We start from the raw sequence: 27891 nt of genomic DNA on the forward strand, positions 1-27891 counted from the left end.
ACCTCGTGCTGGAGCCTATGCCAGCCGTCTTGGGGCGAGAGGCGGGGTACACCCTGGACTGGTGGCCAGCCAATCACAGGGCACATATAGACAAACAACCATTCACACTCACATTCATACCTTTCAGACAATTCAGACAATTTGGAGTCGCCAATTAACCACATTTTTGGAATGTGGGAGGAAACCGGAGTACCTGGAGAAAACCCACGCATGCACGGGGAGAACATGCAAACTCCATGCGGGTGGAATCGAACCCTGGTCTCCTAGCTGTAAGGTCTGCGCGCTAACCACTCGACCGCCGTGCCACTGAAAGATGACATATTAAAGAAAATATTATTATGACAGTTTATTTGGTCTCCAAAAATTTTGTTGTAGCGTCAATTTGTCGGAGAATAAACATTTCAAAACTTTTCCCAATTTTTTTCTTTTGTTAAAATGAATATTAAAATCTCACCTCGTCCTCATGGGCCCAATCTCCTGCATGGTGTCATATCAAGGTGAGTTGGGTGTCCCCTATTATGGAAACAGTACAGTACAGTACAGTATATAAAAACATCAACAATCGGTGCACATAAGAGCTTGAATTAAAGTTTGTCATGGCCATTTTCCATTGTGCTTCTCTTCTGTAATTATGTTTGGGCTGTTGCCACTGTACCTTTTGGCCATGCGACACATAATAGACTTTGGTCTTTATTTGGTTCTTTATTTATAAAGTGATTTGTGATTGACAGCGCAATTTCGCTTACTCACATGTGATATTCTCAAAAAAAAAAAAAAAAAAAAGAGTACACGTGATTCCGCACTGCTCCAGAAAGCCAGTAGGAAAAGAGGCTTTCTTTGAATTCCTTTTAAATATACAGTAGGCGTCACAATTAGTTGACATCCTCTGCTAAAAAAAATGCATGTGCTCTAAATAAAGTTTTGGAATGGATAAAGTCGGTGATCAAATGTTCTGTTGCACCATAAAACATCTTTAAAAAGTCATTAAAATCGTTTGATGTCCCAATATGGTCTTGAGGTGCTGAGTAAAATCATGCAAGAGAAGTCGTCGGTAAGAAAGCCAAGGAAAAGGAGACTTGTTGGCATCCGCTGCCAGTCAGTGCTACGTTGTGTCTTTGTGTTGCTATGCCGACGTTATTCAGCTGCCGACGGATACGACTTGGGCACTGGCGCTTCATCAACGTCATCAGAATGGAGAGTTCATTCCGAGCTTCGTTTCAAACTGCAGCTTCTGTCTCTTTTGGTAGCGAACTCGCACCCTGAAACGCACAAAGACGACAAACGTCACGTCATACAAAGCCAGGCTGCTGCTTTCATAATTACCATAATCATTTTGCACGTTATTATGATTCTTTATTTGCATTGCGTGGGCGTTTTTGCATCTATGCTGGGCTGCACGGCGGTCGAGTGGTTAGTGCGCAGACCTCACAGCTAGAAAACCTGAGCTCAATCTCTCTGTGTGGAGTTTGCATGTTCTCCCCGTGCATGCGTGGGTTTTCTCCGGGTACTCCGGTTTTCCTCCCACATTCCAAAAACATGCTAGGTTAATTGGCGACTCCAAATTGTCCATAGTTATGAATGTGAGTGTGAATGGTTGTTTGTCTATATGTGCCCTGTGATTGGCTGGCCACCAGTCCAGGGTGTACTGCGCCTCTCGCCCCAAGACAGCTGGGATAGGCTCCAGCACCCCTGCGACCCTCGTGAGGAAAAAGCGGTAGAAAATGAAATAATAAATAATAAAATAAACACTCATCTGAATGCTGTGTGTATACTAGCGGCCCCGCCTCTGCCCATTGAGACAAAGAGACTGTATGACTGACAAATGGGCTGATATTGTATAAACAGGTATACCTCCAGGTAATTTATGCTAGCCTGTGCTATCACACAGCGTAAAAATAATCCACAAAGTCAAAGAAATAAACGGAATACTGTATGTCCATGAATGGTCTTCTTGTACAAGTACCACATTACATAAGATGTACTGCGTTTCTGAGTGATCCTTCATACCTGATCTCATGTAGCTTGACCGCCTCATTGACCACCACCACCAGCAGAGGCGACAGACACACAAGCAGCCATCCAAGCAGAGGTATGTCGCTCAGTCCAAAGTTCAGGAGGCTGTCCCGGTCACGCCACAACTGGTAATCAATCGTGGCTTGGACAACCTGGCTGAGCAGACTGGGGGGGGAGAGTTTGTTGCATCAGAAAATTTGTACTTCTTTTTATACCAAAGACTAAAAAAAATGACAAAATCACAAAGCTGAAAAGAAAGCAATGTGGTTAGTTTGGAGCTCGTTTTTGTCCCGCGGCGAAATGGATGTCAGGGTACTCTGTAACATTATCAAGTGTCAGTGAACAATGTTGCTGTCTTGTTGTCATAAACTATTTTTTTTTATGTACATAAACACAACAAGAAGATCAGAAAGACGGTAAACTGTACTGTGACATCCGGTAATGTTCCTCAGAAGAAGGAGACTCCAACTTACACCACAGGTACGGTGAGACACCACCAGGTGTTGCTGAAAGGACTCTTTCGCCACAAAGGCTGAGATCGGTGGACGTAGCTTAGCGAGATCACCACTGGGGAAAAAATAGGGACGATATAAACGTTGTAAAACCAGTCATTGTGATGCGAAAGATGAACCACTGAGTGCGATTACCTGTATGCAAGACCAGGAAACCTGTCATGACCTTCTGAGTCAACAGCAGACCATTGGACAGTTCACAGAACCAACGAGGAGCATGGTCTGAAGAGCTAAAGGAACCAGTTTGGGATTAGATTAGCAATTTATTAGCTGGTTAATACACAAAACAGTATTCTAATCTATAGTCAATTGGGCTTTTCATTATATTCATTCATTCATTTTCTACCGCTTATCCTCACGAGGGTCGCGGGGGTGCTGGAGCCTATCCCAGCTGTCTTCGGGTGAGAAGCATACACCCTGGACTGGTGGCCAGCCAATCACAGGGCACATATAGACAAACAACCATTCACACTCACATTCATACCTATGGACAATTTGGAGTGGCCAATTAACCTAGCATGGTTTTGGAATGTGGGAGGAAACCGGAGTACCCGGAGAAAACCCACGCATGCACGGGGAGAACATGCAAACTCCACACAGAGAGAGTGAGACTGTGATTGATGCGCTAAGCACTCGACCGCCGTGCAGCCCCTTTTCATTATATGTCAGACATAATCATCAAATCTGCAAGAAATAAAGGCTTGAAATATTTCACTTTATGTGATAACTTTATGCCTTTTGCCGTCTGAAATTAACTTTTTCATTCTATTTTTAATTGTAGATGTACAATTAAAAATAATAGAGATGTACATGTACCGTATTTTCTGGACTATAAGCCACTCCGGAGTATAAGTCTCACAAGGGCAAAAATGCATAATTAGGTAAAAAAAAAAAAAACATACATAAGTCCCACTGGAGTATATTTTCCAAACTACTTGACCAAAACAGACATTACGTCCTCTTGGAAGGCAAGTTCTAACAATAAAAGAATAGAGAACAGGCTGAATAGGTGTAAGATATGCTAACACAATGGTTATTCAGCTACACAAAAAATAAACATGAACAGAAAAGGTGTCCAATGTTTATGGAACATAAACACTTTTTTTCATTTATAAGTCGCTGTGGAGTATAAGTCGCAGGAACAGCCAACCTATGAATAAAAGTGTGACTTATAGTCCAGAAAATATGGTATGTACCGTATTTTTTGGACTATAAGTCGCTCCGGAGTATAAGTCTCACAAAGCCAAAAATGCATTATTAGGTATAAAAAACATACATAAGTCACACTGGAGTATATGTCACATTTTTTGCGGGTAATTTATTTTCCAAACTACTTGACCAAAACAGACATTACGTCCTCTTGGAAGGCAAGTTCTAACAATAAAAGAATAGAGAACAGGCTGAATAGGTGTAAGATATGCTAACACAATGGTTATTCAGCTACACAAAAAATAAACATGAACAGAAAAGGTGTCCAGTGTTTATGGAACATAAACACTTTTTTCTGGAGTGTAAGTCGCAGGAACAGCCAACCTATGAAAAAAAGTGTGACTTATAGTCCAGAAAATACGGTATATACAATACCGGTCCTGTGATTGACTGGTGACCAGTTCAGTCAACGCTTCCGTTTTATTATAGGGATGAGAAAAGGTCTCCAAATTGGGCTCCAGATCAATCCGACCTCCCCAGTGGAGAGAATGGTTGGGTTAACAGGGAACAACAGCTCAAAGGTCCTTACCTGGCTGTGAGTATATGCAGGCAAATTCCAGAGCTGTTGTCAAACATGGTGACGTTTGTGCTTCTGCTGCAGATCTCTTGGAGTGTGAAGCCAAAGGCCAACAAATAAGCGCACACCGTCAGGCCAAACTTCAGAACAAAACAGCCCAGGAAGTAGTTTTGAGTCTGGCCGGAAAGGAGAAAAGAACAACAAGAGCCAAATGTGAGTTGTTGATCGTTGCTGGTCAACTGGAAGACATACACGGTTGGAGTGATGTTAGCAAGTGGATTCCAGAGGCAACCAGTGAAGCTCTCGTCGTAGCAAATGCCCCTTTAAAAAAAAAAAAAGGTATCCACTGGGGATGCGCGATAAATCCACCACTGGTTAGTATCGGCCAATTTCCGTTAAAAAAAACATGATCAGCATACACTACCGCTCAAAAGTTTGGGATCATTTGCAAATGTCTTCGTCTTGCAAAGTGTGGCGGGCAAGCCTTACAGGTCTGTTATATTATATATAATGAGAATAATTATCATTATAAAACATAATGATAATTATTATCATTAGATATAATATAACAGACCTGTAAGGCTTGCCGCCACACTTTTTCGCCACACGTGTTTTTTTATGGAAATGATAATAGTGATAATAATGACAATAATCATAATTATAATAATTATTTTTATAATTATAATATTATAATTATTATTATAATAATTATAATTATAAAACATGCTTATAAAACATATTATTATAATTATTATAATTATATATAATATAACAGACCTGTGGGGCTTGCCGCCACACTTTGCAAGACGAAGAAACAATAAAAGCAATAATAATAATTAATTCTAATAATTAATTAATTAATTTTCTACCGCTTTTCCTCACGAGGGTCGCAGGGGTGCTGGAACCTATCCCAGCTGTCTTGGGGCGAGAGGCAGGATACACCCTGGACTGGTGGCCAGCCAATCACAGGGCACATATAGACAAACAACCATTCACACTCACATTCATACCTATGGACAATTTGGAGCCGCCAATTAACCTAGCATGTTTTTGGAATGTGGGAAGAAACCGGAGTACCCAGAGAAAACCCACGGGGAGAACATGCAAACTCCACACAGAGATGGCCGAGGGTGGGATTAAAATCTGGTCTCCTAGCTGTGAGGTCTGTGCGCTAACCACTCGACCACCGTGCAGCCTTTTTTATTATAGCTAAGTGCTCTGAGAACGCAGCATTTCGTCTATGTATTGTTTATAGGACAAAGGTGTGCCGCTGAGTTGGTAAAGTTTAGGAATCCCTGATCTATAGCATTCTGTTATGAGGCAAATATTTCTGCATTTAAACTTTCCAGTTGGATTTTAGTAGGAACTGTGCCTGGTGTTTATTCACTCCGCTTGACAAGATCAAAAAGTGGCTTCACAGCCTCTTACGAATATTTCCAGAGATTTCTCCCTCCATTGTGATGACCAACCTTAATAATAGTATTTTCTGAAATTCATATATGAGCAATTAATGTAAGAGTGGTGCATGTATGCAGCATTGTTATGCTTAAATCTTTGAGGTGGGGCAGACTACAACCGGATGTGAGTTGGTGAAACCCAGCAATTTAACCCACCTACGAAAATGCCGAATATATTTGAGGTCCTACCTTTTTGGGAATGGCATCAAGGTTCTTCCCAGTAGCAACAGTCATGACCGAACTATCTGGTGGCTTTCCCAGAAGCGACACGCTGTCCAAAACAACATCAAGTGCTGAGTACTAACATTTTTTCACACACAGATACGTTGACTCTGTTAAAGTAGTCCATGGTTGCACCTTAGCAGTGGGCAGCTGAAGCAAGACAGCCAGAGGATGTCGGTGGTGTTCATGGGAGGAGGAAGCTGAGCTAAACAGGCTAAAAACTGCAGAAACAAGAGATACTTTTTAGTTACTACAATAATTTTTTTTTTGTTAATATTGCAAGAGCAAGCTTAAACCCAGTACGTCTAACCTGAATGATGACCAGACTGAGCTGACACTGCAGTAGAAACAGGAAGCACTTGCGGATGCCGTATGTTGTGTGTCGTGCCTGCAACAGACCCGCACAATTAAAAAAAACAAAAAAAAGAACGCACTGCAGTATCCATCATGAGCGAGCACATGTGTCTCGAACCTGTTCGATGAGCTTGATCATGCTGACGCTCTCTCCTTGGTGAAAGGTGACGGAGCAGCCAAGACTGTTGAGTTGCCCCGAGAGTCTCAGAGGAGACAGACCTTCCGTGTTACTGTTGAACGGACTCCACGTGGAATAACCAAACGTCTCCCTTGAGCACTGAGATGGGTAAATTGGATCCAGAGCAATGCTAAAAAGGAAGAGGCCGCATGATGCAGTGAAGCTTAAATCCATGCTCTTAGAAATGAATGGGACTCGAACAATAAAACTTATAGAGTGTGCTCCGTTAAGCTAAATGCTAAGTTTCATCAGAGAATCACGTGTCCATACATACCTGAGGTCACTTTGTAGAAACAGGCGGCTGTTGCGGAAATTAGCGGCGCTTCCCAAACAGCATGTAACCTCCCTGTTCTCTTGCATGATCTTAATCATCTCACACATGGCTGCAGAAAACGGAAGTGGTTTTTAGACATAACAGCCATAACAACAAATCCAATCTGATCATTTGCACATAAATAGACATTCAGATTTGAAAAGCTGTCTCTTCTTTGCATATCTTTTGACAACACTGTCCAAATGCGATACCACTGAAGAAGACTTACTGTCAGGGGTGCAGTCGGTGAACAGTGGCACCAATAGAGGCACATTATCGATGTTCTTCAAGTGAGGTCGAACCTGGTGAATGCCCCGAGGAAGCTTTGCCTGAAGAAAAACAAACTCTGGTCAAGATTTGAAGATCTGAGGAAAAAATGGCGGCAATTTACATTTTAAGCGATGTCGGATCTTAAGGAGCTTCTAAGTAGGGCTTCAGAATGCTAAAACAAAGAAATGAGTGAGAGAACAAAATGTTTACACCCTAACCCCCCCCCCCCCAAAGTGTTGGACCCAATTAGAAATGAAAAACAATTAGCGCCTAACATTCAAAATTACGAGTGCGCCTGAACGCCCACAGTGCGAGGAGACGGCAGCAGAAAGAAGACAGAGCGTCAAGTGTGCCTCATATCAACAAATACTAAATCTGAATGATAATATAATTTCCAATTCATCCCCACGCAGCACAGCGGTGGAAAAAAATGGTGCTTCTTTTAGAGTCGGGACACCATGGAAAGATTCCAGTCAAATAATGGACACTTCATACTCGACAAGCAGGATCAGAACTTTCAAATTGCTGTCAGTGCTTCAAGCTCAAGCTGCATCACAAGTCGCCGCTGCATTTAGGGACACTTGTAAATCACCACAAACACACTCGTACATGCACATGCAGCCCAAAGTATGTGATATTTATGCCGTCAATTATGAGGGATGGAGGGTTCGGGTTCTGGAGGGTTCGGGTTCTGGAGGGAACAGATTCTGGAGGGCTAGGGTTCAGGTTCTGGAGGGTTAGGGTTCTGGACGGTTAGGGTTTGGATTCTGGAGGGTTAGGGTTCTGGAGGGTGAGGGTTAGGGTTCTGGAGGGTGAGGGTTAGGCTTCTGGAGGGTTAGGGTTGGGTGGGAGGGTCTGAGCCCGTCCCCTGAATGGGGAAGAGGGTTGGGGTTCTGGAGGATTAGGGTTCTGGAGGGTTGGGGTTCTGGAGGGAGGGTCTGAGTCCGTCCCTTGAATGGGGAAGAGGGTTGGGGTTCTGGAGGGTTGGGGTTCTGGAGGGAGGGTCTGAGTCCGTCCCCTGAAGGGGTTCGGGGTCGGGGTTCGGGTTAGGGGTCCGGTTAGGGGTCCGGGTCGGGCTCCGGGTCGGGTTTGGTTCCGGGTTGTGGTCGAGTTCCGGGTCGGAGTCCGGTTCCGGGTTGGGGTTAGGGTCGGGTTCCGGGTCAGGTTCCGGTTCCGGGTTGTGGTCGGGTTCCGAGTCGTGGTCTGGTTTGTCGTTAGAGTCGGGTCCGGGTCAGGTTCCGGGACGGGTTCCGGGTCGGGGCCGGATTCCGGGTAGGGTGTGGTTCGGGGTCCGGGTTCCGGTTAGGGGTTGATTCTTGTAAGTAACAACGCTCAGCGCTGCCATCTGTTGACATCTAAACAAACTACACGCATCCATCCCGGGCGTGGTAATATACCATCGATCGTACCATCGAGCGCAGAAATCGATCGATTTGTGCACTAACGATGGATCCATCTCGGGCGCAGCGCTATCGATCAATCGCGTAGATCCATCGTTAGTGCGTAACATACACACACACACACGTTACCCTGTTGCAGTCTTCAAGAAAGCTGGGCACATCGCTATCTGTTGGCTGAAAGCTGGCCAGGTCAGAGTGCGCCTCCTCCTCTTGTAGCAGCGGTCCATCAGCTTCATCTCGTGAATCTGTGTCATATTCAGTCGGTCGGTTGCTTGCTTAAAGTTAGACACACTCTTTCTGCAAACTGGAAATAGATTTCAAAGACACGTGCCTGCAGCCGCCCCTGCAGTAGTCTGGGAAACGACTAGCTTGTGGCTAGTTTAGCTACCATTCTATCTAGGGGTGTGGTTCTGATCACATTTTTTCCCCTCCCAGTCTGAAAACATAATTCTTGAATTTGCCCATTCATCATGTGATGGCTATGAATCGAGTATGCATCGAGATTTGATAGCAAACATGATAAACTGGCATCCAAATTACAAAAATACATTCAACCAGCGATGAAGCCTGACTTTTGAGAGGATATCCAGCACTCCTCGACCTTCACTGGTCACACTGGTTAAGGCACGTATAGTACCCCACCTTGGTTCAGGTCCTCATGAAGGGAGCCGTGACCGGGGCTGGAAGGAACCGCTTCACAGGGACCATCTCCGATTGAAGTCAGTGAGATATGACAGTTCCAGCCAGTCTCTAAACCCATCTTCTCTGCAAAAACCTGCACAAACAAAACATGGAGGCACATACGGTACATGGCTAACATGACAACAGTCGTCCCTCGCTACACGGGCCGTTCAAACATCACTCATGGTGTCAGATTATCATAGATTACATATCCTGAACTGCATGGAGTCAGTCATAGATGAAGAGTGAAAAAGTTCTCCTCCCATCTGTGTGGAAGTGGTACCCTTTTGGCATCCTACTTTGTCCTTCTTCTCTGCTCAGATATAAACGCTTTCTTGGAATTTTGGCCATCATCCACAACCCTTACGAGAGACATGAACACTCTTTCTGTGCATTATAAAGATATAAAAACGGCTAAAAAGGGGCAGCTAACCAATGCACTAGCGCCCCCCACCTCCTGAGACATTTAAGGCATTGTTGTATTGTTAACATCTACTTGACATTGGTAATCTCCTAGCTTAAGCAACTTCAGGAGGCAAGGTAAGTTAGGTGCCTTGCCCAAGGACACAACAAGTGACTCGGGTGGAGGTAGTGGGGATCAAACCACCACCCTTCCGGTTCCTGGACGACCTGCTCTCCCATTTTAGCATCTTGTATGTGTTATGTGTCGTGGCAGCTTATGGGTTAAACATAGTATATATGTGTCATTGAAAGTTTTTAGTATTAGTAGTATGTGTGACGAGAGTGTCCTCACCTTACTACGGAGTTCATCCTCCATGGAAAAGTAAACAAAACGAATGCATGCAGTGATCAGGGCGTCAATGAGCCTGACTGTATCCAGCCGAGCCTGGAACTGGGACGATACCATGCCCATGAATATCTGTCCGCTCAGGGCTTGAACACAATCGTCACGTTCCACCCCTTCACCAATTCCTTCTGTTGGAAGAAGGGAAAAGTTGTTTGATAAGACTAATACTTGCAGATGCAACGAACATCGTCTTAAGAGCTTGGCGTTGCACCATCATATCGACAAAGAAAATGTTGCAATATTGTGTTCCGAATTCCAAAGACTCCTGTGTGTTCTACGTACCGTCTGAGCTCCAACTGTTCCTGCAGGAATTGTGCTTGATGGGAGTGGTGAAGGGGAGCTCCAGTCCTGAGAAGAGACAGGGTCCAGGGGCCAGCTCCACACACTTCCCATTCAATTGGCCGGACAAGGAAACTTGCATGGGTTTATAGGCAAAGGCTGAGCAATAACCGGACAGGCAGGCACGTTGGTAGAAGTCCAGAATCTTTTTTCTAAAGCAAGACGGGGTGAATAAATCAATATATTTGTCGTGGGTTCATTCAAGGGAGAAAATAAATTGCCGTTGAAACTGTATTTACCTTTTTTGCTGTTAGGCATTAGCTAACAGGAAAAAAAATAAGATGAGGACTATTTAGTTGATATCGGCTAAATAATTAACAATACCGCTGTTGTTTAAATGTACCTTAACCAAGGCAAAAATTTTGGCATAAGTTTTCAACATAAACTGAATAACATGCTAACTATATTTACCTTTTTTTTTTGCTATTAGGCGTTAGCAAACAGGAAAAAAAAAGATGAGGACTATTTAGTTGATATTGGCGAAAAAAATAACAATACCGCTTTTGTTTAAATGTACCTTAACCAAAGCAAAAAGTTTGGCATAATTTTTCAACATAAACTGAATAATATGCTAACCGGGACGGCCCCTAACCAAGGTTGAACTGTATTTAACTTTTTTTTTTTGCTAATAGGCATTAGCTAACAGGAAAACATTAAGATGAGGACTATTTAGTTGATATTGGCAAAAAAAATAACAATACTGCTTTTGTTCAAATGTACCTTAACCAAAGCAAAAAGTTTGGCATAATTTTTCAACATAAACTGAATAACATGCTAACCGGGACGGCCCCTAACCAAGGTTGAACTGTATTTAACTTTTTTTTTTTTGCTAATAGGCATTAGCTAACAGGAAAAAATTAAGATGAGGACTATTTAGTTGATATCAGCTAAATAAAGAACAATGCCGCTTTTGTTTCAATGTACCTTAACCAAGGCAAAAAAATTTCGCATTAGTTTTCAACATAAACTAAATAACATGCTAACCGGGACGGCCCCGAACCGAGGTTCAACTGTATTTAACTTTTTTTTTTGCTATTAGGCGTTAGCAAACAGGAAAAAAAAAGACGAGGACTATTTAGTTGATATTGGCAAAAAAAATAACAATACTGCTTTTGTTTAAATGTACCTTAACCAAAGCAAAATGTTTGGCATAATTTTTCAACATAAACTGAATAACATGCTAACCGGGACGGCCCCTAACCAAGGTTCAACTGTATTTAACTTTTTTTTTTTTTTGCTAATAGGCATTAGCTAACAGGAAAAAATTAAGATGAGGACCATTTAGTTGATATCAGCTAAATAAATAACAATGCCGCTTTTGTTTAAATGTACCTTAACCAAGGCAAAAATTTTTCGCATTAGTTTTCAACATAAACTGAATAACATGCTAACCGGGACGGCCCCTAACCAAGGTTCAACTGTATTTAACTTTTTTTTTTTTTGCTAATAGGCATTAGCTAACAGGAAAAAATTAAGATGAGGACCATTTAGTTGATATCAGCTAAATAAATAACAATGCCGCTTTTGTTTAAATGTACCTTAACCAAGGCAAAAATTTTTCGCATTAGTTTTCAACATAAACTAAATAACATGCTAACCGGGACGGCCCCTAACCAAGGTTCAACTGTATTTAACTTTTTTTTTTGCTAATAGGCATTAGCTAACAGGAAAAAATTAAGATGACTATTTAGTTGATATCAACTAAATAAATAACAATGCCGCTTTTGTTTAAATGTACCTTAACCAAGGCAAAAATTAGTTTTCAACATAAACTAAATAACATGCTAACCGGGACGGCCACGAACCGAGGTTCAACTGTATTTTACTTTTTTTATGCTATTAGACGTAAGCAAACAGGAAAAAAAAAAGACGAGGACTATTTAGTTGATATCGGCGAAAAATAATAACAATATAGTTGAAATATGATTGCTCAGACGAAGAAAAAAAAAACCCACAAATCTAGAAGAAAATAAATCAAAAATGCAGGCACATGTTACCAACAATGTAACCTTGTACCACTTCTACTCTCATATGTTCTTCTCTCACACGTTCCACAATCTACTCTCTTTCCGTTTGGAGAGACGCCTTCCCTTTAAATAGTCTCGCCCCTCCCTTGGGCGTAACCACTCAACAATAGGGGTGCAGCACCATGTTTGCGACTTGGTTCAGTGCAATGTCACCTTACCACTACTTCCGCGCCAATTTCGCTTCTTAGGGGGACCGTCCCAGAAGTAGTCCTTTCCGGTGTGCGTCGGCATCAGGCTGCCAGTCTCGCGGTTCAATGAGGTGAGTCTTGCATATGCATAGTATGGATTGTATGTGGCGTGAGGAGTGTGCACCCTCCAATGTCCACACATGGGGAATACGTTGTCGGGACGCAGGGATGGAGGAGTCCTCTTCTCCGTCACAAGGTTCCATGTAAAAGGTCTATTTATTTTCACCTCAGCCACCATATTATGTTACATGCTCACCATTCAATGTTTATCATGCAAGTGACTGCAAACGCACACTGGTGCATCTGTCAATCCCCGCCCACCATGTGTAAATATTACTTCCAACACACGCCGCACATGTATTGTGTATGTACATACATGTGCATGTGTGCATGTGCAACACACACAGCAGATTGATGCAGAAAAACACAGATTTTCGTACCTGTCGGATCCTAAGAGGGGATAAATATCAGCTCCATCCCAAAAGTCAGTGCAGGCCTCCAAGATCAGGTCAGCTGTACCATGGGACAGCATCTGGACATTATCTGGGGTGAGAAAGTGGAAAACATGGACGCTACATATAAGAAGATTCAATGCAGTCAGGTGTCTTAGTACTTTTTTGTGATGAGTAATGTCATATATATATATACATATACATACATACATACATATACATGTATACACATATATATATCTTATATCGGGCGGCACGCCAGTCTAGTGGTTAGCGCGCAGACCTCACAGCTAGGAGACCAGGGTTCAATTCCACCCTCAGCCATCTCTGTGTGGAGTTTGCATGTTCTCCCCGTGCATGCGTGGGTTTTCTCCGGGTGCTCCGGTTTCGTCCAACATTCCAAAAAAACCATGCTAGGTTAATTGTCCATAGGTATGAATGTGAGTGTGAATGGTTGTTTGTCTATATGTGCCCTGTGATTGGCTGGCGACCAGTCCAGGGTGTACCCTGCCTCTTGCCCGAAGACAGCTGGGATAGGCTCCAGCATCCCCGCGACCCTCGTGAGGAAAAAGCGGTAGAAAATGAATGAATATATCTTATATCAAACAATATAAGAACAGCTAAAAAGAGGCAGCAAAGAATACACATAATAATAATAACACATAATATTCTGCTTATAAAACCTTCTGGAAAAAAAAACCCCTCTAAATCTGTCATTAATGTTCCAATTACATAAAGTGGCATGCATATTAACCAAGCTACAGCGACACTATTATTATTGAAATTAATAGGGATGTCCGATCATTATTGGTACCGATAATTATCGGCCCGAAATCAGCATACAAATGCAATATTGGTTGACATCGTAATCACATTTTTATATTAAAAAAAAGTACTGTATACAAGACTTAAAAGAAAATTGTATATATTTTTTTATATTTTATTTAAATATTATATTTTTGTATACAAGACAAGACAATTTTTGTATACAAGAGTTCATTCCGCCACAGGAGATGCCATGTTGCACAAATCGGGATTGGCTGATATCGGAAATTGAATTGAGAGTTGGGCAATATTGTATAAAAAAAATATATGTCTGTATAAAAAAATACATAAAATATTCATTCATTCATTCATTTTCTACCACTTTTTCCTCACAAGGGTCGTGGCGGTGGTGCTGGAGCCTATCCCAGCTGTCTTGGGGCGAGAGGCGGGGTACAGCCTGGACTGGTGGCCAGCCAATCACAGGGCACATATAGACAAACAACCATTCACACTCACATTCATACCTATGGACAATTTGGAGTGGCCAATTAACCTAGCATGTTTTTGGAATGTGGGAGGAAACCGGAGTACCCGGAGAAAACCCACGCATGCACAGGGAGAACATGCAAACTCCACACAGAGATGGCCGAGGGTGGAATTGAACCCTGGCTGTGAGGTCTGCGCGCTAACCACTTGACCGCTGTGCTGCCAGAAATGTATAAGCTGTGATTTGCTGCATTGGCCGGGAACCGGACCCGGGCCTCCCGCTTGGCAAGCGAGAATTCTACCACTGAACCACCAATGCCACTATATAAAATATAATATATATATAAAAAAAAAACAATATCGGACATCAGACTGACGTAGTAACCTCGCCACACCAGACAGGTTATCTACTAGCTGGCTAGAGAAGAGCTTCACCACACACACACACATCGCCACGCTCAAAACAACATTTATAGGTCAGAAAGGTGGAAAAATCCTAACAGGTCGCCTTTAATATTTTCATCAACGTTGTGCAGCAATGATCAATGAGCAGCATAACAGTGAAGGCAAGTTGGGCGTTAACTCACTGGAGGAAGAGTCTCGTACAAAGAGGGAGATCAGGTGGGAGAGAGGCGGCTGACGCTTGGTGAAGTAATGCAGGCGTCTGGAAGGCAGATCTTTAGCATTTTCTCCGGTTGGCAGCTGATAAAGAGCCAGGTGGCTCTCCTGTTTAAACAGCTCCCTGGCACCGGGAGTGAACCCTGACACACACACAGCATTGTGTATTATACACTCATCACACTTTCATGACCTGAACTCAACCACCTGACAGCAGACTCGATTCTTACCTATGAGCCTGGAGAGCTCGCAGAGCCCCCAGGGAACGCAAACTGGCTGCACGCTGCCGTGGCTCTCCTGCACCGCTAGATTGGACAAATGATCGGAGAAGCGGCAAAGCTGCTGGGTGACGCTGGTGTTGCAGAGGTTGAGCATGATGTTGAGGCCCAGGGGTTTGAGCGAAGGCAGGTGGCACTGCCATGACAGATCATCAAACTGGATGCTAGCAGGGTTGTGCTGGTCTTGAGACAGACTCAGCATTTCTAGGTGGTAGTCGCACACAAAATCGTCTGCCTCAGTTTCTTGGCAGCCAATCCCAAATTCCTGGAGAAGGTGAGACACAAAAGACAAAGATATTGACGGAGGAATCCTTCTTTTCAATTATGTAACACAACCGCTTTCAGTTGTTTACCTGGGACTGGTCTTCGCCGCCCTCTGTGTCACGACTGTAGCTCACGTTGGATCCGGAGTTGTGTTTTGTGCGAGCGTTTCCAGGTTGGCAGGAACGCTGAAGCCTTAGTGTTTCTGTTGAATGAGTCGCCTCACTGGGCTCAGGTGTTTCCCCAAGCTGGGTGCTAAGCTCCGCTGTTTGACAAAGAAGAGCTTCCACTTCTAGGGCCTGCTGGGGAGTGACAAACACAAGGGGTGGATGACCCTACTTTTCACTTTCTTATGAGGCCGCACTTGAACGTTCTGAAAATACCAACCTCATCCCTGTCTTCATAGGTCTCCATTCTGCAGTAGGAGTTGACTGACAGGCCGTCTATGAGATCTTCCTGGCTATTGTGAGGTGGTTCCACTCGTCCGCTGAAGAACAGCACAGTCTCGGGGCTCGGGTTCGGCCACGATAGGATACCCTGTTTGTCGACACAACACAAGACCTGCAGAGGGATGGGTGGGGGGGCAGTACAAAGCAGCATTATAATGAGACTGTCTCTCAATGTAGCTTTGTTACAGCTCCATACAGCAGGTGGCATTATGTAATCATAAAGAACAACTGCACTTTTGCGGAATTCTTTAATCCTTACGCAAGAAATAAACACACGACTTTCTCTTTATGAAATAACCTCTAAACACCTCCATCATGTTTTTTTTTTGCCAAAATATGTTAAATATATTAATCATACACCCCGACTACAATACATATTCCGTCTTTCCTCTATCTGCCAAAATACTACGAATGAAACTATGAAACATTTAACGTTGCAAAGGCCGCCTGTCAATGTGAACATGCTTACTCCAACTGCTTGCAGGCAAAAGCAAAAAATGTGCCACAAAGATATGTAAACAATGTATTCCATGCGTAGTATATACTGTATAACAAGACAAAAGAGAGTGAAATATACTTACAGTGACAGATCCAAGAGTGTGTAAAAGGCTGGATGTGTAACAGAGAGTCTGCGATGCTCCCTTCAGGACACCAATGAGATGTCTCCACACACACAGCATCATCTCCTGCAAATGGCAGCACACGAGCAAATCATGCAGCAGCTTTGCAGTTCTGTACGTGTTTATTTAAATATTAACACATAAAATCCATAGAAATAATGGTGAATAGGGGTCTTCAAAGTAAAACATGATGATATTTCTCATTTAGAGGGTTGGAGCGGATATTGGCGTTGATGGGGGTAGTAGGGATGCATAGTTGTATGTCGTCAACATCACTGTAAAAACTGAGGCCATGATGATGTTACCAAGAGGAGGATATAGAGCAGGGGTCGGGAACCTTTTTGGCTAAGAGAGCCATGAAGGCCAGATATTTTAAAATGTGTATCTGTGAGAGTCATATACATTTTTTTTAAACATTGAATGCAATAAAATGTGTGCATTTTTATGTAAGACCAACAGTTTTAGATAATGGGCTCTAATTACGTAGACCAGGCACACTACCCCACGCCAATGGGGTGTGGCCAGCACACTTTCGTGAGCAGGGCAGTGTCTAATAATAAATCAAATACTTGTTGCCATTAATACAACTTCTGCTGCTGCATGGTTTTGCACCGTACTCCGTAGACGTATTTCATTCTTTTCTTCGTCAGAAGGCTTGGTTCTGCAGCTTTAGCTATTTGACTAAAGGAGGAAAGTTTACATTTACATGTTTTTTTGACATCTCAATGACCGAGGTAGACTACAGCATTAACCAGTAATAGTCAAGTTTTGGTGTTTGACCTGGAAAATATCATCAGGAAAGATAGATATGGTTGGCCGTATTGCAGCAGAATATAGATGGACAAATTAAAATGCATAAGAAAGTTGTTGATTTTGAATATTATTTTTAACAGTCATTCTGTGATGGTTTACTTTAAAATGTTAGCAAAAATACATTTTTATTGTGGTAAGAAATGCTTGAGAGCCAGATACAGTCATCAAAAGAGCCCTACCTGGCTCCCGAGTCATAGGTTCCCTACCTCTGATATAGAGGATGAAGAGGAGAGGACCAAGCATCGAACCTTGGGGAACACCTTGTGAGAAAGGGGCTATCGCACAAACTGCTATGGATTTGATAACTGGGTCAGATCCAATGATACTGAAGGTGGTCTTAATGACATTGACGTAGTATTGTGACTGGGCGGGATTTAAAGCATCTTTGCATTGCTGTGGAAAACCGCTATAGGCTTAGAGATGAACAGCCAGAAATCTCAATTACAAAGAAGAAATATCATCACGTTTAAATTAGCTCCGTTATTATTTTAGTCCGGTTACTGCTCTTTACGTGGGCACCGGTGCATTTATGATATAGAGTTGCAGTATGCATCGGTAGTATTAAGCCGAATATCGTAAATACTGTAAAAACGTTTGAGACATGTGAACACCTCTTGTCATATTTCTAAATAAACGTCAAAGAAGTGAAAATCTTCTGCAACATGAATTTTTCACACCCAATGACAGGATGGTGAGCAAATGAAAAAAAAAAAGGAAAAAAAAAAAAACAAGAACTGTTCATACCTGGGAGGAAACCACTTCGGTGTAGCTGCTTAGAGTGTCCTCCGAGAATTTTGCAAGCTAGGAAAAAAGAAAAGTCAAGTTAAAAATGCATGGAAAATTAATTTATGAGCCCATCCGACATCAAAGTGTCTTTTTGTATTCCTCACCAATCCTGCTGGAGATACACGGCTGAACTCGGCAAGGACCCGGGCCTCTCCAAAAGCGTTGACCAGTACCCACATGATGGGGAATAGCAGCGGTAAGACGGGCAGCACACCCATCAACTGAAAATAAAACATTTTCAATCATCCATGACGCTCACAGCGCAAAATTAAGGAGAACATACATTTATTTTCTAATTAGTTTGGTGAATTATTTCTATATTCCCAGCAAAGTTGTAATGCTAATCCGCTTTGGTGTACCAATTTCCCACTTGGTACACGTAGAAGAACATAGAAGTCATATCGGACCGTTTTGGGGAACAACCTTGAGAGATTCTAGACCACCATCTGCCATCAAGTGGAAGCGGTCAACATTAGCCACGTTTACATGGACCCAAATATTCCAATTCCATTCGGGTTATTTGCTCAAACGGAAAAAATTTAACCTTTGTATACACCTCATTCCGAAAGAAAAGTGCCAATCCGAATGAATATATAATCGGATTCACAGGGGTGGAATATTCCTTTCCCCAATCCGATTGAGGTATCTTGTACCCGCTCAAAAGGAAAGTTGTCAGACTGCGTTCTTCTTCTTCTGTTGTTTATTGGTGGTTGGCAAGCAGCTTTCGTGTGCATTAGCGCCATCTGTGGAACAGAATCTAAACCCTTCTATACGCCATTCACAAGTCCAGTTTTATTAAAAAAGAAAATACATATCTATATAAAACATGTGCTGAGTTTAATTATAAAATATTAGCAAAAATGAACTTTATCTTTTCCTGTTCCCGGGTGCGTTATTTCAGCGAATGCTGAGATATGACGTAACACCCAGCTCGAGACGTTCTTCGATTTAAAAAAAATGGAGGCGAGCAATCGGCACTGGACTGCTGCGGAAAGTTTGTTTTTGATTCAAACTAAATTTCAAGACTGGACGAAGGAAAAACTGTCAATACGGAGTTATTCCAACTAGTGAAAGAAAAACTCGAGGAAGTCGGTATCACGTGATGTTGGTGGTTACACTTTACTGGGCATGCCCCATTGACTATTCTGGTTGATTATAGCGGCGCATGTAGACACGCGATTGGAATATTCCTTTCCATGTATACCATTGCTTTCGGAAAGGTCATTCGGAAAGAGAAAAACTCCTCATGTAAACGTGGCTATTGTGTTTGGTGGGGATGGTGTGCTACTGATCTCTACTCAAGACGTTGTGGACCAGATGAAGGAATTCTTAAGTCCCACCAACATGTATCCAACATGAACCTTGAAACCGAGGTACAAACTAAGGATCAACCGATACATCGGCTGGCCGATATTTGCGTTCTTTACTTGAATCGGTTTCGGCCGATACAGGCGTGGGTTCACCAATGTATTTTTTCCGCTGCATGATTTACAGACAGGCATCCGCCGGGCAGCTTTGTGTTGCCGCAGGACCCTGCAACACAAGCAGTCGCGGTACCCCTCTCACACTGGTGAATCCTTTTAAAGTTGATAATGCCGTTTAAATGTGTGTTTAAGAAAACTGAATCCTACTGTGTTCAGTGTTTACATTTCAATAAATATTTGTTTAATCTTGAGACCTGGAATATTTGTTATCATTGTCATTTTTTCATATAAATTGAGGGAGCAAAAGCAGTATCGGCCACAAATATCAGCCCAAGCAAAATCGGCCATCGGCTAAGGGTGATGGAAAAAAATCGATATCTGCATCGGCCGGAAAAAAAAATTATCCGTCGATCTCTAGTACATTGTTACATCCCTAATAGTGAGGGATACAACAGTGTAGGCACAATGCGGCATTCCTTCAGAAGCAAGCCCTTTACCCAATTATCAATGGAATAAAGGATTGGTGATGCTGTATTAAAACACTTTTTTAGCAAAAAGCTAAAATAAAAAAAAAAAATACCTGAAGCTGCAAGAAATTGTAGCTGGTGGGAGTGAGGTTGGGCGCATCACAAAAGTATCGCACTGAGTTTACCAGCAGAAAGGCCGCCTATAGAAACAGATCCACAACATAGGCAACATCATATACGAAAGATGCGCTGTTTTAAAAAGACATGTAAACATTTGGTCGATTGAACTCACCAGAACCACAGGACAGACCAGTTTGGTGATGACGGACTGCACTGTAAAACGCTCATTATCGAGGACGGTGATTGGCCGAGAGCCTGCCAACTCCAAACAACTCCTGTGTGATGCAGAAAATACACGTGAAAGCAACTTGGGTTGTCTTACGATAGTCAACATTCGAAGGAGCCTTCCTAAGTCGTATGAGCAAGATCGTATCATTCCAACTTAATCGTCAAAAGCTACTTCGCTGGCAGGAAGCAATACGTCAAGCTAGGAGAATACACATCTGCAAGTTCATATATTACGTGCGGAGTTCCCCAGGGGTCAATACTGGGACCAAAACTGTTCAACTTGTACATCAAGGATATCTCAAAGTCACAAAAGACTTAAAGCTGGTATTATTTTCGAATGATACCACTGCTTTTTGTTCTGGAGGGAGTACAGACGAAATCATTAGGAAGGTCAGAGAAGAAATGGTCACACTAAAAAGATGCTTTGATGATAATAGATTGTCCTTGAACCTAAATAAAACTAAAATCATGCTGTTTGGTAACAGCAGAAAGGACACGTACCAACAAATACAAATAGACGGTGTAGACATTGAAAGGGTGAAGGAAAATACATTTCTGGGGATCACAATAAATGAAAATATGAGCTGGAAACCTCATATTACAAATATACAACATAAGGTGGCCAGAAATATTTCAATATTGAACAAAGCAAAATTTGTTCTCAATCAGAAATCACTCCACACTTTTTATTGCTCTCTGGTTCTACCATATCTTACTTATTGTGTGGAAATATGGGCTAATAACTATAAAAGCAATCTTCACTCACTAAATGTACTGCAAAAAAGGTCAGTAAGGATAATTCATAATGCCGCCTACAGAGAACATACTAACTCCTTATTTCTAAAATCACAAATACTTCAACTTGATGATATAGTTCATCTTCAGAGAAAAAAAAATAAATAAATAAATATAAAATAAATTTAAAAATAAATAAAAATTCATAAAATAAATTTTATTAAATTTAAATAAATACATACAAGTAAATACAATAAAATAAAAAATACTAATATATAAAAATAATAAAAATCTGTAGACTATATTAGGAAAGCAGGAAGTGAACAAATGTAAGAGTTACTGATTGTAAAAGTACCAGATGGAGGGGTAGGATTTAATAAGCTTTACTTCTTCCTACTCCTTTTGGACATGTGGAACTGTGAACTGATTATGGGATGCACTCAATTGTAATCTGATGCATGTTCAAATGAAATAAAACCATTACCATTACCATAATGACGCGTTCACGGAAGTTTCCTTTAACTGCGGCAATTTCTTTGACGCGCGAAATTTGTTTTCCTCCCGTTTGGCCCTCCACCCCCACCGTAGTTTTGATTGAAGCACGGTAACCACAGATAAGTTGAGTCAGGACAAGAAAGATTGAGGTTTCCTACCTAACTGTGTCTAGAACCGGAGTCCTGACAACTCTGAAGAGACGATGTTGCTGTGGGCTATGCGGTCCTCTTTTCTCATTGGCCAGCGCAGAAGGAGATGGAGAGGATGGGGGGAACAAATCTCCGGGCTCCAATACAATGTGTTCATCATCCTACGACAGAAGAAGATTTAAAGGGGACCTATTATGCTCATTTGTTAACCCTTTGCATTGAGTTGCGGACTACTGTAGAGCAACTACACACAATAACCTACACAGAAACCATTTTCGATTTTCCAGAATCTGCACCCATTCCAGCTGTATTTACTTTGATTTGTGCTTCCTGCCAAAACGGTGTTTTAATTTATTCCACCCACAGCCCGCACCTGGGCATGCCCATCCGTCCCAACGAGCTTTCTTCTTCTGCCCTGTGATTGGCTGGCCACCAGTCCAGGGTGCACCCCGCCTCTCGCCCGAAGACAGCTGGGATAGGCTCCAGCACCCCCGCGACCCTCATGAGGATAAGTGATAGAAAATGAATGAATGTTTTACATCGTCAGTTTTGCCACCCTGGTCTCAACTAATAAATCACACAAAGTTTTCCAAACTTTGCGTCTCTGTTATGCGTGTCACAAACCCAAAGACCAACCCCGACCTTCTCAGCGGCAAGGTCAAAGTAGGCCGCAATACCGCTGATGACTCTCACAGCTCTCACCAAGCAGCAGAGCAAGCGGGGTAAGCTGAGTTAAGTTGAGCCACTGGTGACTCCCATTAGTTATATTCTAGACAATGGATCGAGAGGCCTAACCCAGTGAGGACCAGCCGAGAATGCCACTAGTGAGTCAACAAGGCGTGGTACCCGCTAACCAAACAGGCGTATCAGAACACAGGAAGCACACCACAAGACTCCCAATAACTGAAATATATATCAATATATACTGTATTTGAGCTGCATGGGTTGATTATATACTTTCAGACCATCTCCCTGGCTGTGGTTTTCTCTTTGGTCGCGGTTGAAGTTCACACTGTTTGGCACGTGTCCATGAAGTATTGATTTGGTTAACAATTGAGCCTTCGGTTGAGAGTCTAGCTAAAGATTCCTTAACACTAACCTTTATTCCTCGGAGAGATGCAAATGCTTCCTGTCCGGGTCTCAGAGCAATAATATCTCCTTCCACCAGCAGACTGACAGGCAGATTGACCAACTGGGAGTCACGGTATGTCCAATGAAGAGACCACGATGGTGACGAGGGTGTGTATAGATCAGGATAAAGCGATACAGGCCACCGTACTTCCCCCACCCAACCAGAAAGATAATCTGCAGTAAAAGAAGGATGAAGACGTTCTTTTTTTACAAATCAGATATATTTCTTAAAATGATTTTCCCACATCATCATTATTATGTCCACATTTTATTTATAAGCCATTGAAAAACCCAAGGACAATGGTATTGAGCCCCTTCACAAGTTCTTTTTTTTTTTTTTTTTGGGCAAATATATGAAACGTTACAGTGCATTTCTTACATCAATCAAAATATAACTTTCCATTATTTACATTTGTATTCAGCTATCTGATCACAAGCCCAAAAGGAGTAGGCTGAAGCAAAAGCTTATAAATGCCTACCCCTTTTTGCAAGATATAATCATGTTCATGCCACAGTCTTGTTTTCCCCTGTTATTATCATTGTAATATTATTATTGTTATCATTATCATCTTTATCATTATTACCATCATTAATATTACCATTTTCATCAATATAGTTGTAACATTTTTTTTTAATTATTTAATTTTACAGACTTCATTGCTTCATGTAGAGTGCTGTATCATTCCATCTGTTTTCTGAAATTCGCAGTATTTGTGCTTTTATTGTCAATTTATTAGCCCACTTTTCCCCCCTAAGTGTAACATTTACATATCATTTTCTGGATTGCATGTGTCTAATCTTGTGAATTAAAAAACAAGAACTTGAGACTGTGTCTGGACAGGTGACCAACTCAAACATTTCAATTTAGATTAGATTAAAACCACCACCACCCCCCCTTATACTGACCCAAACAGAACACATAGTAACACACATGTGGTGCCCCCCCTATTGAGGGGTCCTGGACTATGCAGATATCGTCTTTATAGCAGAAATAAATAGCTTTATTAATTCTTTAAAGAGAGACGTGAACAGGCCCGACTCACCGCTGAGCTGCGTTACGATGCCTTTGAGGCGACGGACCATCTCGCTCCTTTTCAGCATCTCCTGTCGTCTGACCAGCAGCAGATTCACCAGCAAGAGGATGACGAGAGCAGCGGCATTCACTACCTCATTACCGGAACTGCAAGAATGAAAAAAAAAAAAAAACATGGAAGGAACTCTATTAGGGTTGACCATGAACATGCCTGTTACGACATGGTTATAAAACGGTGGTGTTGGATGTTTTCAAGAAATTGAAAATAAAGCCTTACTGTCTGGCAATTGAATTGTGTAGAACCTACCTGCCTTTTGGCTGGCTGCCATAGCAACACAAGAGTCCCAGTGCCACCAAAATAGTAAGAGCAGCTCCCGGCCAGTGGAGACAGGAGTGGCGGTTGCCATGGTAAAGGAAGCTACTCACCCAGTGTTCCTACCAACATAAGATAGGGATACTGACGAGCACTGCAACCATCTCGATGGAGAAGTCATATGAGAGGCAATGTACAGTAAAGTCTCGTTATATCGATATTGTCAGGAGTCGTAAAAAATATCGATATAACCGGACTGTCGATATATCCGATCCTGCGCCGAACTGCATTAAAAGTGGGCAATAATGCACTCGACATTGTTCTATACTATAGAAGCAGCTTAAATCAATCTTTGCTTAAGGATTTCAATACCGAAAAAGAACACGGCGAACGGCTGCTTCTAGTCAACTTTATTTTTCACACTTCCACCACCAGAGCACAGCACACACACCGATTCCCGCACTTCCAACTGCGTTCGTGGTTTCTCTCGTGTGTATAGAATCTATACACAAGAGAGAAACCACGAACGCCAGCATGTACATATGAAAAACAGTGATTATTGCAAGCGATAAAAAGATATCTGAATACAACACAATTAAATACATGTATTTGTACGCTTGTGTCTTCGTTGGAATAGGTGTGTATGCTATGTCAGTTGGTTCTTCTGTTGCAGGCATGTGTTTGGCCAGCTATGTGGGGCGGGTTGAGCATGACCTGTGAACCAGGAAGTGTGGGAATCGGTGTGTGTGCTGCGCTCTGGTTCACCGTGTTATTTTTTGGTATTGAAATCCTTAAGCAAAGATTGATTTAAGCTGCTTTTGTATCGATATAAGCAGACCAAATTGGCTGGCGGGAGATGAAAAGGGCATCGTAGTAACCGGATTATCATAATAACCGTGTATCGTACTAACGGAACTAATTATATCATAAAAGACTAGAAATTTGCCGGGAAATGAAAATAGTATCGTAATAAGCAGTAATTCGTTATAACCGATATCAATATAACGAGACTTTACTGTAGTTTTCTTTAAGATCGATACTGTATGTTATTGGAGGGTGAATGTTTACCTGTGCAGAGACCCGTTTGCTGGTTGTCTTCTGGTACTGGTCCAACAGGTCGCCAAGCTGATCCCTGAGTCTTCCCAGAGCTTGATGGGTCAACAGGCCCAAAGTAACAGGATCTTCCTCCTACAACATGGCACATGAAATTAATCACTTCACATTGATCTTTGCACCACAACACCGAAATAGTTGGTATCCCAACGAGCAGTGACTACGGCTGTTTGTGGGTCTCCAAGATCTCCCTGGGTAATCGCTCTTTGACTAATAGTCCAAAAACATTCACTAGCATAAATTTTACAACACGGATAAAGCAAATGATTAACCAAAGCTACAATAAAATATATTTGTGCCAGCACGACTATAGGAAAAAACTCACCTGCTGCTTATCCTTTGACTCCATAGTAACAGGAGCCACTCCACATGCTCTGTTCCCCAACCAGCCAACACCACCTGGCAGATTCCTGTCAGTGCCTGCGAGGTACAAATGAGGACCCGGACCTGTTAGCCTTCAGCGTGTGGATGCTTAGATACATCAGCAGATGGATGGCGCAGCCTCGGTGTCCCGCCTGGCAACACCTTCTGTCCTGTCGCCTCTGCCAGTGTGACGGGAGGCACACCCACACCTACATGAGCCAATGGAAAGACGTCCGCACAGCTGTGATCCAGCTATTTTTGGCTCTTTGGCGCTTAATTGTTGCTCCTGTGCTGCTGTATCCGGATGCTCGGTTTAATATCGGGTACATAAAGCGCTCTGTGGAAAAGTGACAGATGACATGAATCACAAATCAGAAGTGAAATGACATGCACATGCATAATGTGTAAATATAGTTGACCTTCCATGCACACAATATTCCTGTAGTCAGCACAATATAACAAATATATCATAAATGTTATTAGAAATAAACAGAGTCCCACATTTGCTCCAAATTAAGTTAGTCTGTGCTGCGTTTGTGCTGTTTTCTCTAATTAAAAAGGACGGTTTGGACTGTCATACTTTTTCAGTTATTAAAAGTAGTCCCTCATCTATCACGGTTAATTGTTTCCAGGATTCAATATTAATAAATTTAATATTTTCGTAATTAAGAGCACAGAAAACTTGTTTACCATTATTAGAGCCCTGTTGACATGAAATAACACCCCTATAGTCAATTCTACACTCCTATTATTCTTTGTTTACTTCACATTGCTCAACTGTAAGGCTATGGGACACAAGAGACAGCCACCACTCTGAAGCTCACCAGTTAGCATCTCCAGTTTACTTATTCTATACAAAGTGTTTCAAACAGAGTGGGAAGGTAGACAAAGCAAGAGGGCAAAACTTTACCACTTCCACACAGAAGCAGAAGAGAACTATAGCATGCCATACATGCAGTGTAAAGGTCATCTAATCGACACAATACAACATATAGTTTGTCTTTCAATATTTGTGGACTAACAATAGTCCATAGTCAACCATAAAACAGCGGTTATTTATTAAATAGTAAACAAAAACCTGCGATAACGTGAGGGAGTGATGTTTGAACCGCAACGTAGTGAGGGACGACTGCGTCATTTGTTTGTCTCAAGCACACATATTCAATAACCATTCAATAGCCACATATTGTTATTACCCATCACTCACATTTGGTGCTTTCCATGCTTGCATGTCCAATTCTGGGCTGCCTTGAAACTGACTTTTTGGCAGTTTGGAGGGAAGACCCACCGGAAGCACAGAGATGCCGTGATTGGTTGCTTTCGTGAAACCACGCCCCCGTAACCTCATCTCTCAATGGTTGACAGCTAGCTACTTGTTCCATTCTAAGGAGTCGGTACGTTGTTTATCATAAATATATCGTAAATGGCAACAGTCATAAAATAGTCCAAATAATTGTGCCTCTAGTTAAGACCGACACTTAAAAGTCAGCTGGTATAGGCTGCCTAGAAAACGGATGGATGAATGAATGAATTGTAAAAATAACAACATTGACCAAAGTGCTGTTTAAACGAGTTAGGTGGCTAAAGGTAATCAACAAAGTACTTAATAATACTATTACGGTAGTATTATGGTACTATTACGGCAGTATATAGTATCCGAACTAAACCTAAAACAACTTTGACTCCATTAGTTCATTTTTTTAGGCTTTTCTTTCTCCTTTCCTACACTTTACACACCTGGCGGTCTTACAGCAAGAAGCGCGAGGATGTGGACACGTGACGCAACCAGGAACAGAACACCTCAGCAGTGGCTCCAGGATTCTCCGAAGGACGCAGCCTATGCGGTTGGCGGAGGCTGGGTCCTTCGGAGGATGCAGACCCTAAATCGGGATGCAACTTGTGTGATTGTCCACCTCAGGACACCGGGTAAGCGGAACACAATGTATGAAATATGATGTCAACGTCAGGCAGTGTTAACACTGGTTTTGGTTGAACAATTAACAGCCTTACACCATCGCTCTTCCGTAAAACTTACCGTTCGTCATTAGCAGATGTATTTGAAGATGACTTTAAAATCAGCCGTCAATTACACAAGGAGAATCCATTTTGCCAGGGATGCGCCATATTGGCTTTTTCTTCTTCTTGGGTTTTAAGGCTGTTATCGCACTAGCGCCCCCTCTGTTGGTTGTAGTCCATTAGCTTCTCCACCAACGCTAAAGTTGCTGTAAGCACTGGACTTCCTTTGGGATTAAATATTTGCCTGTTTATTAATTTATTTATTGAATCAATTACTTTTTTTAAGGA

General features: G+C 42.2%; 1 protein-coding gene and 1 non-coding gene across 5 annotated transcripts; both read right to left on the bottom strand.

The window, feature by feature from the left end:
• On the bottom strand, positions 1-27736 carry tmem94 (transmembrane protein 94). 4 transcript variants are annotated; one of them, XR_013626175.1, is made up of 34 exons: positions 27623-27736; positions 25801-25924; positions 25550-25644; positions 25180-25299; positions 24106-24233; positions 23809-23945; positions 22734-22939; positions 21644-21795; positions 20200-20302; positions 20021-20107; positions 18121-18237; positions 17975-18031; positions 16379-16483; positions 15736-15909; positions 15441-15650; positions 15040-15352; positions 14779-14952; positions 12929-13031; positions 10217-10425; positions 9881-10062; positions 9088-9220; positions 8575-8690; positions 7005-7104; positions 6737-6845; positions 6403-6592; positions 6241-6318; positions 6066-6151; positions 5898-5979; positions 4264-4427; positions 2661-2755; positions 2487-2580; positions 2008-2178; positions 455-1259; positions 3-306 (listed from the first exon to the last, which is right to left on the bottom strand). XR_013626175.1 is itself a non-coding variant. In XM_078788875.1 (32 exons), exons 2-32 carry the CDS (start codon positions 25571-25573, stop codon positions 1187-1189), a joined length of 4092 nt encoding a protein of 1363 aa, XP_078645001.1. In that variant the 5' UTR covers positions 25574-25924; positions 27623-27736; the 3' UTR covers positions 361-1186. The 4 variants fall into 4 exon arrangements, 1 of the variants encoding a protein (XP_078645001.1); XR_013626181.1 differs by lacking the exon at positions 27623-27736 and adding an exon at positions 27325-27517; XR_013626187.1 differs by having other exon boundaries at positions 1-306; positions 15441-15647; positions 25550-25924.
• Positions 14440-14510, bottom strand: trnag-gcc (transfer RNA glycine (anticodon GCC)). Its single transcript has one exon. It is a non-coding gene; the product is annotated as a tRNA-Gly (tRNA).
• Positions 27737-27891: the final 155 nt, after the last annotated feature.

This window comes from Doryrhamphus excisus, linkage group LG2 (assembly GCF_037039965.1).
Source record: "Doryrhamphus excisus strain RoL-2023G ecotype Guam linkage group LG2, RoL_Dexc_Guam_v1.1, whole genome shotgun sequence".
In the NCBI taxonomy this organism is placed as follows: Eukaryota; Metazoa; Chordata; class Actinopteri; order Syngnathiformes; family Syngnathidae; genus Doryrhamphus; species Doryrhamphus excisus.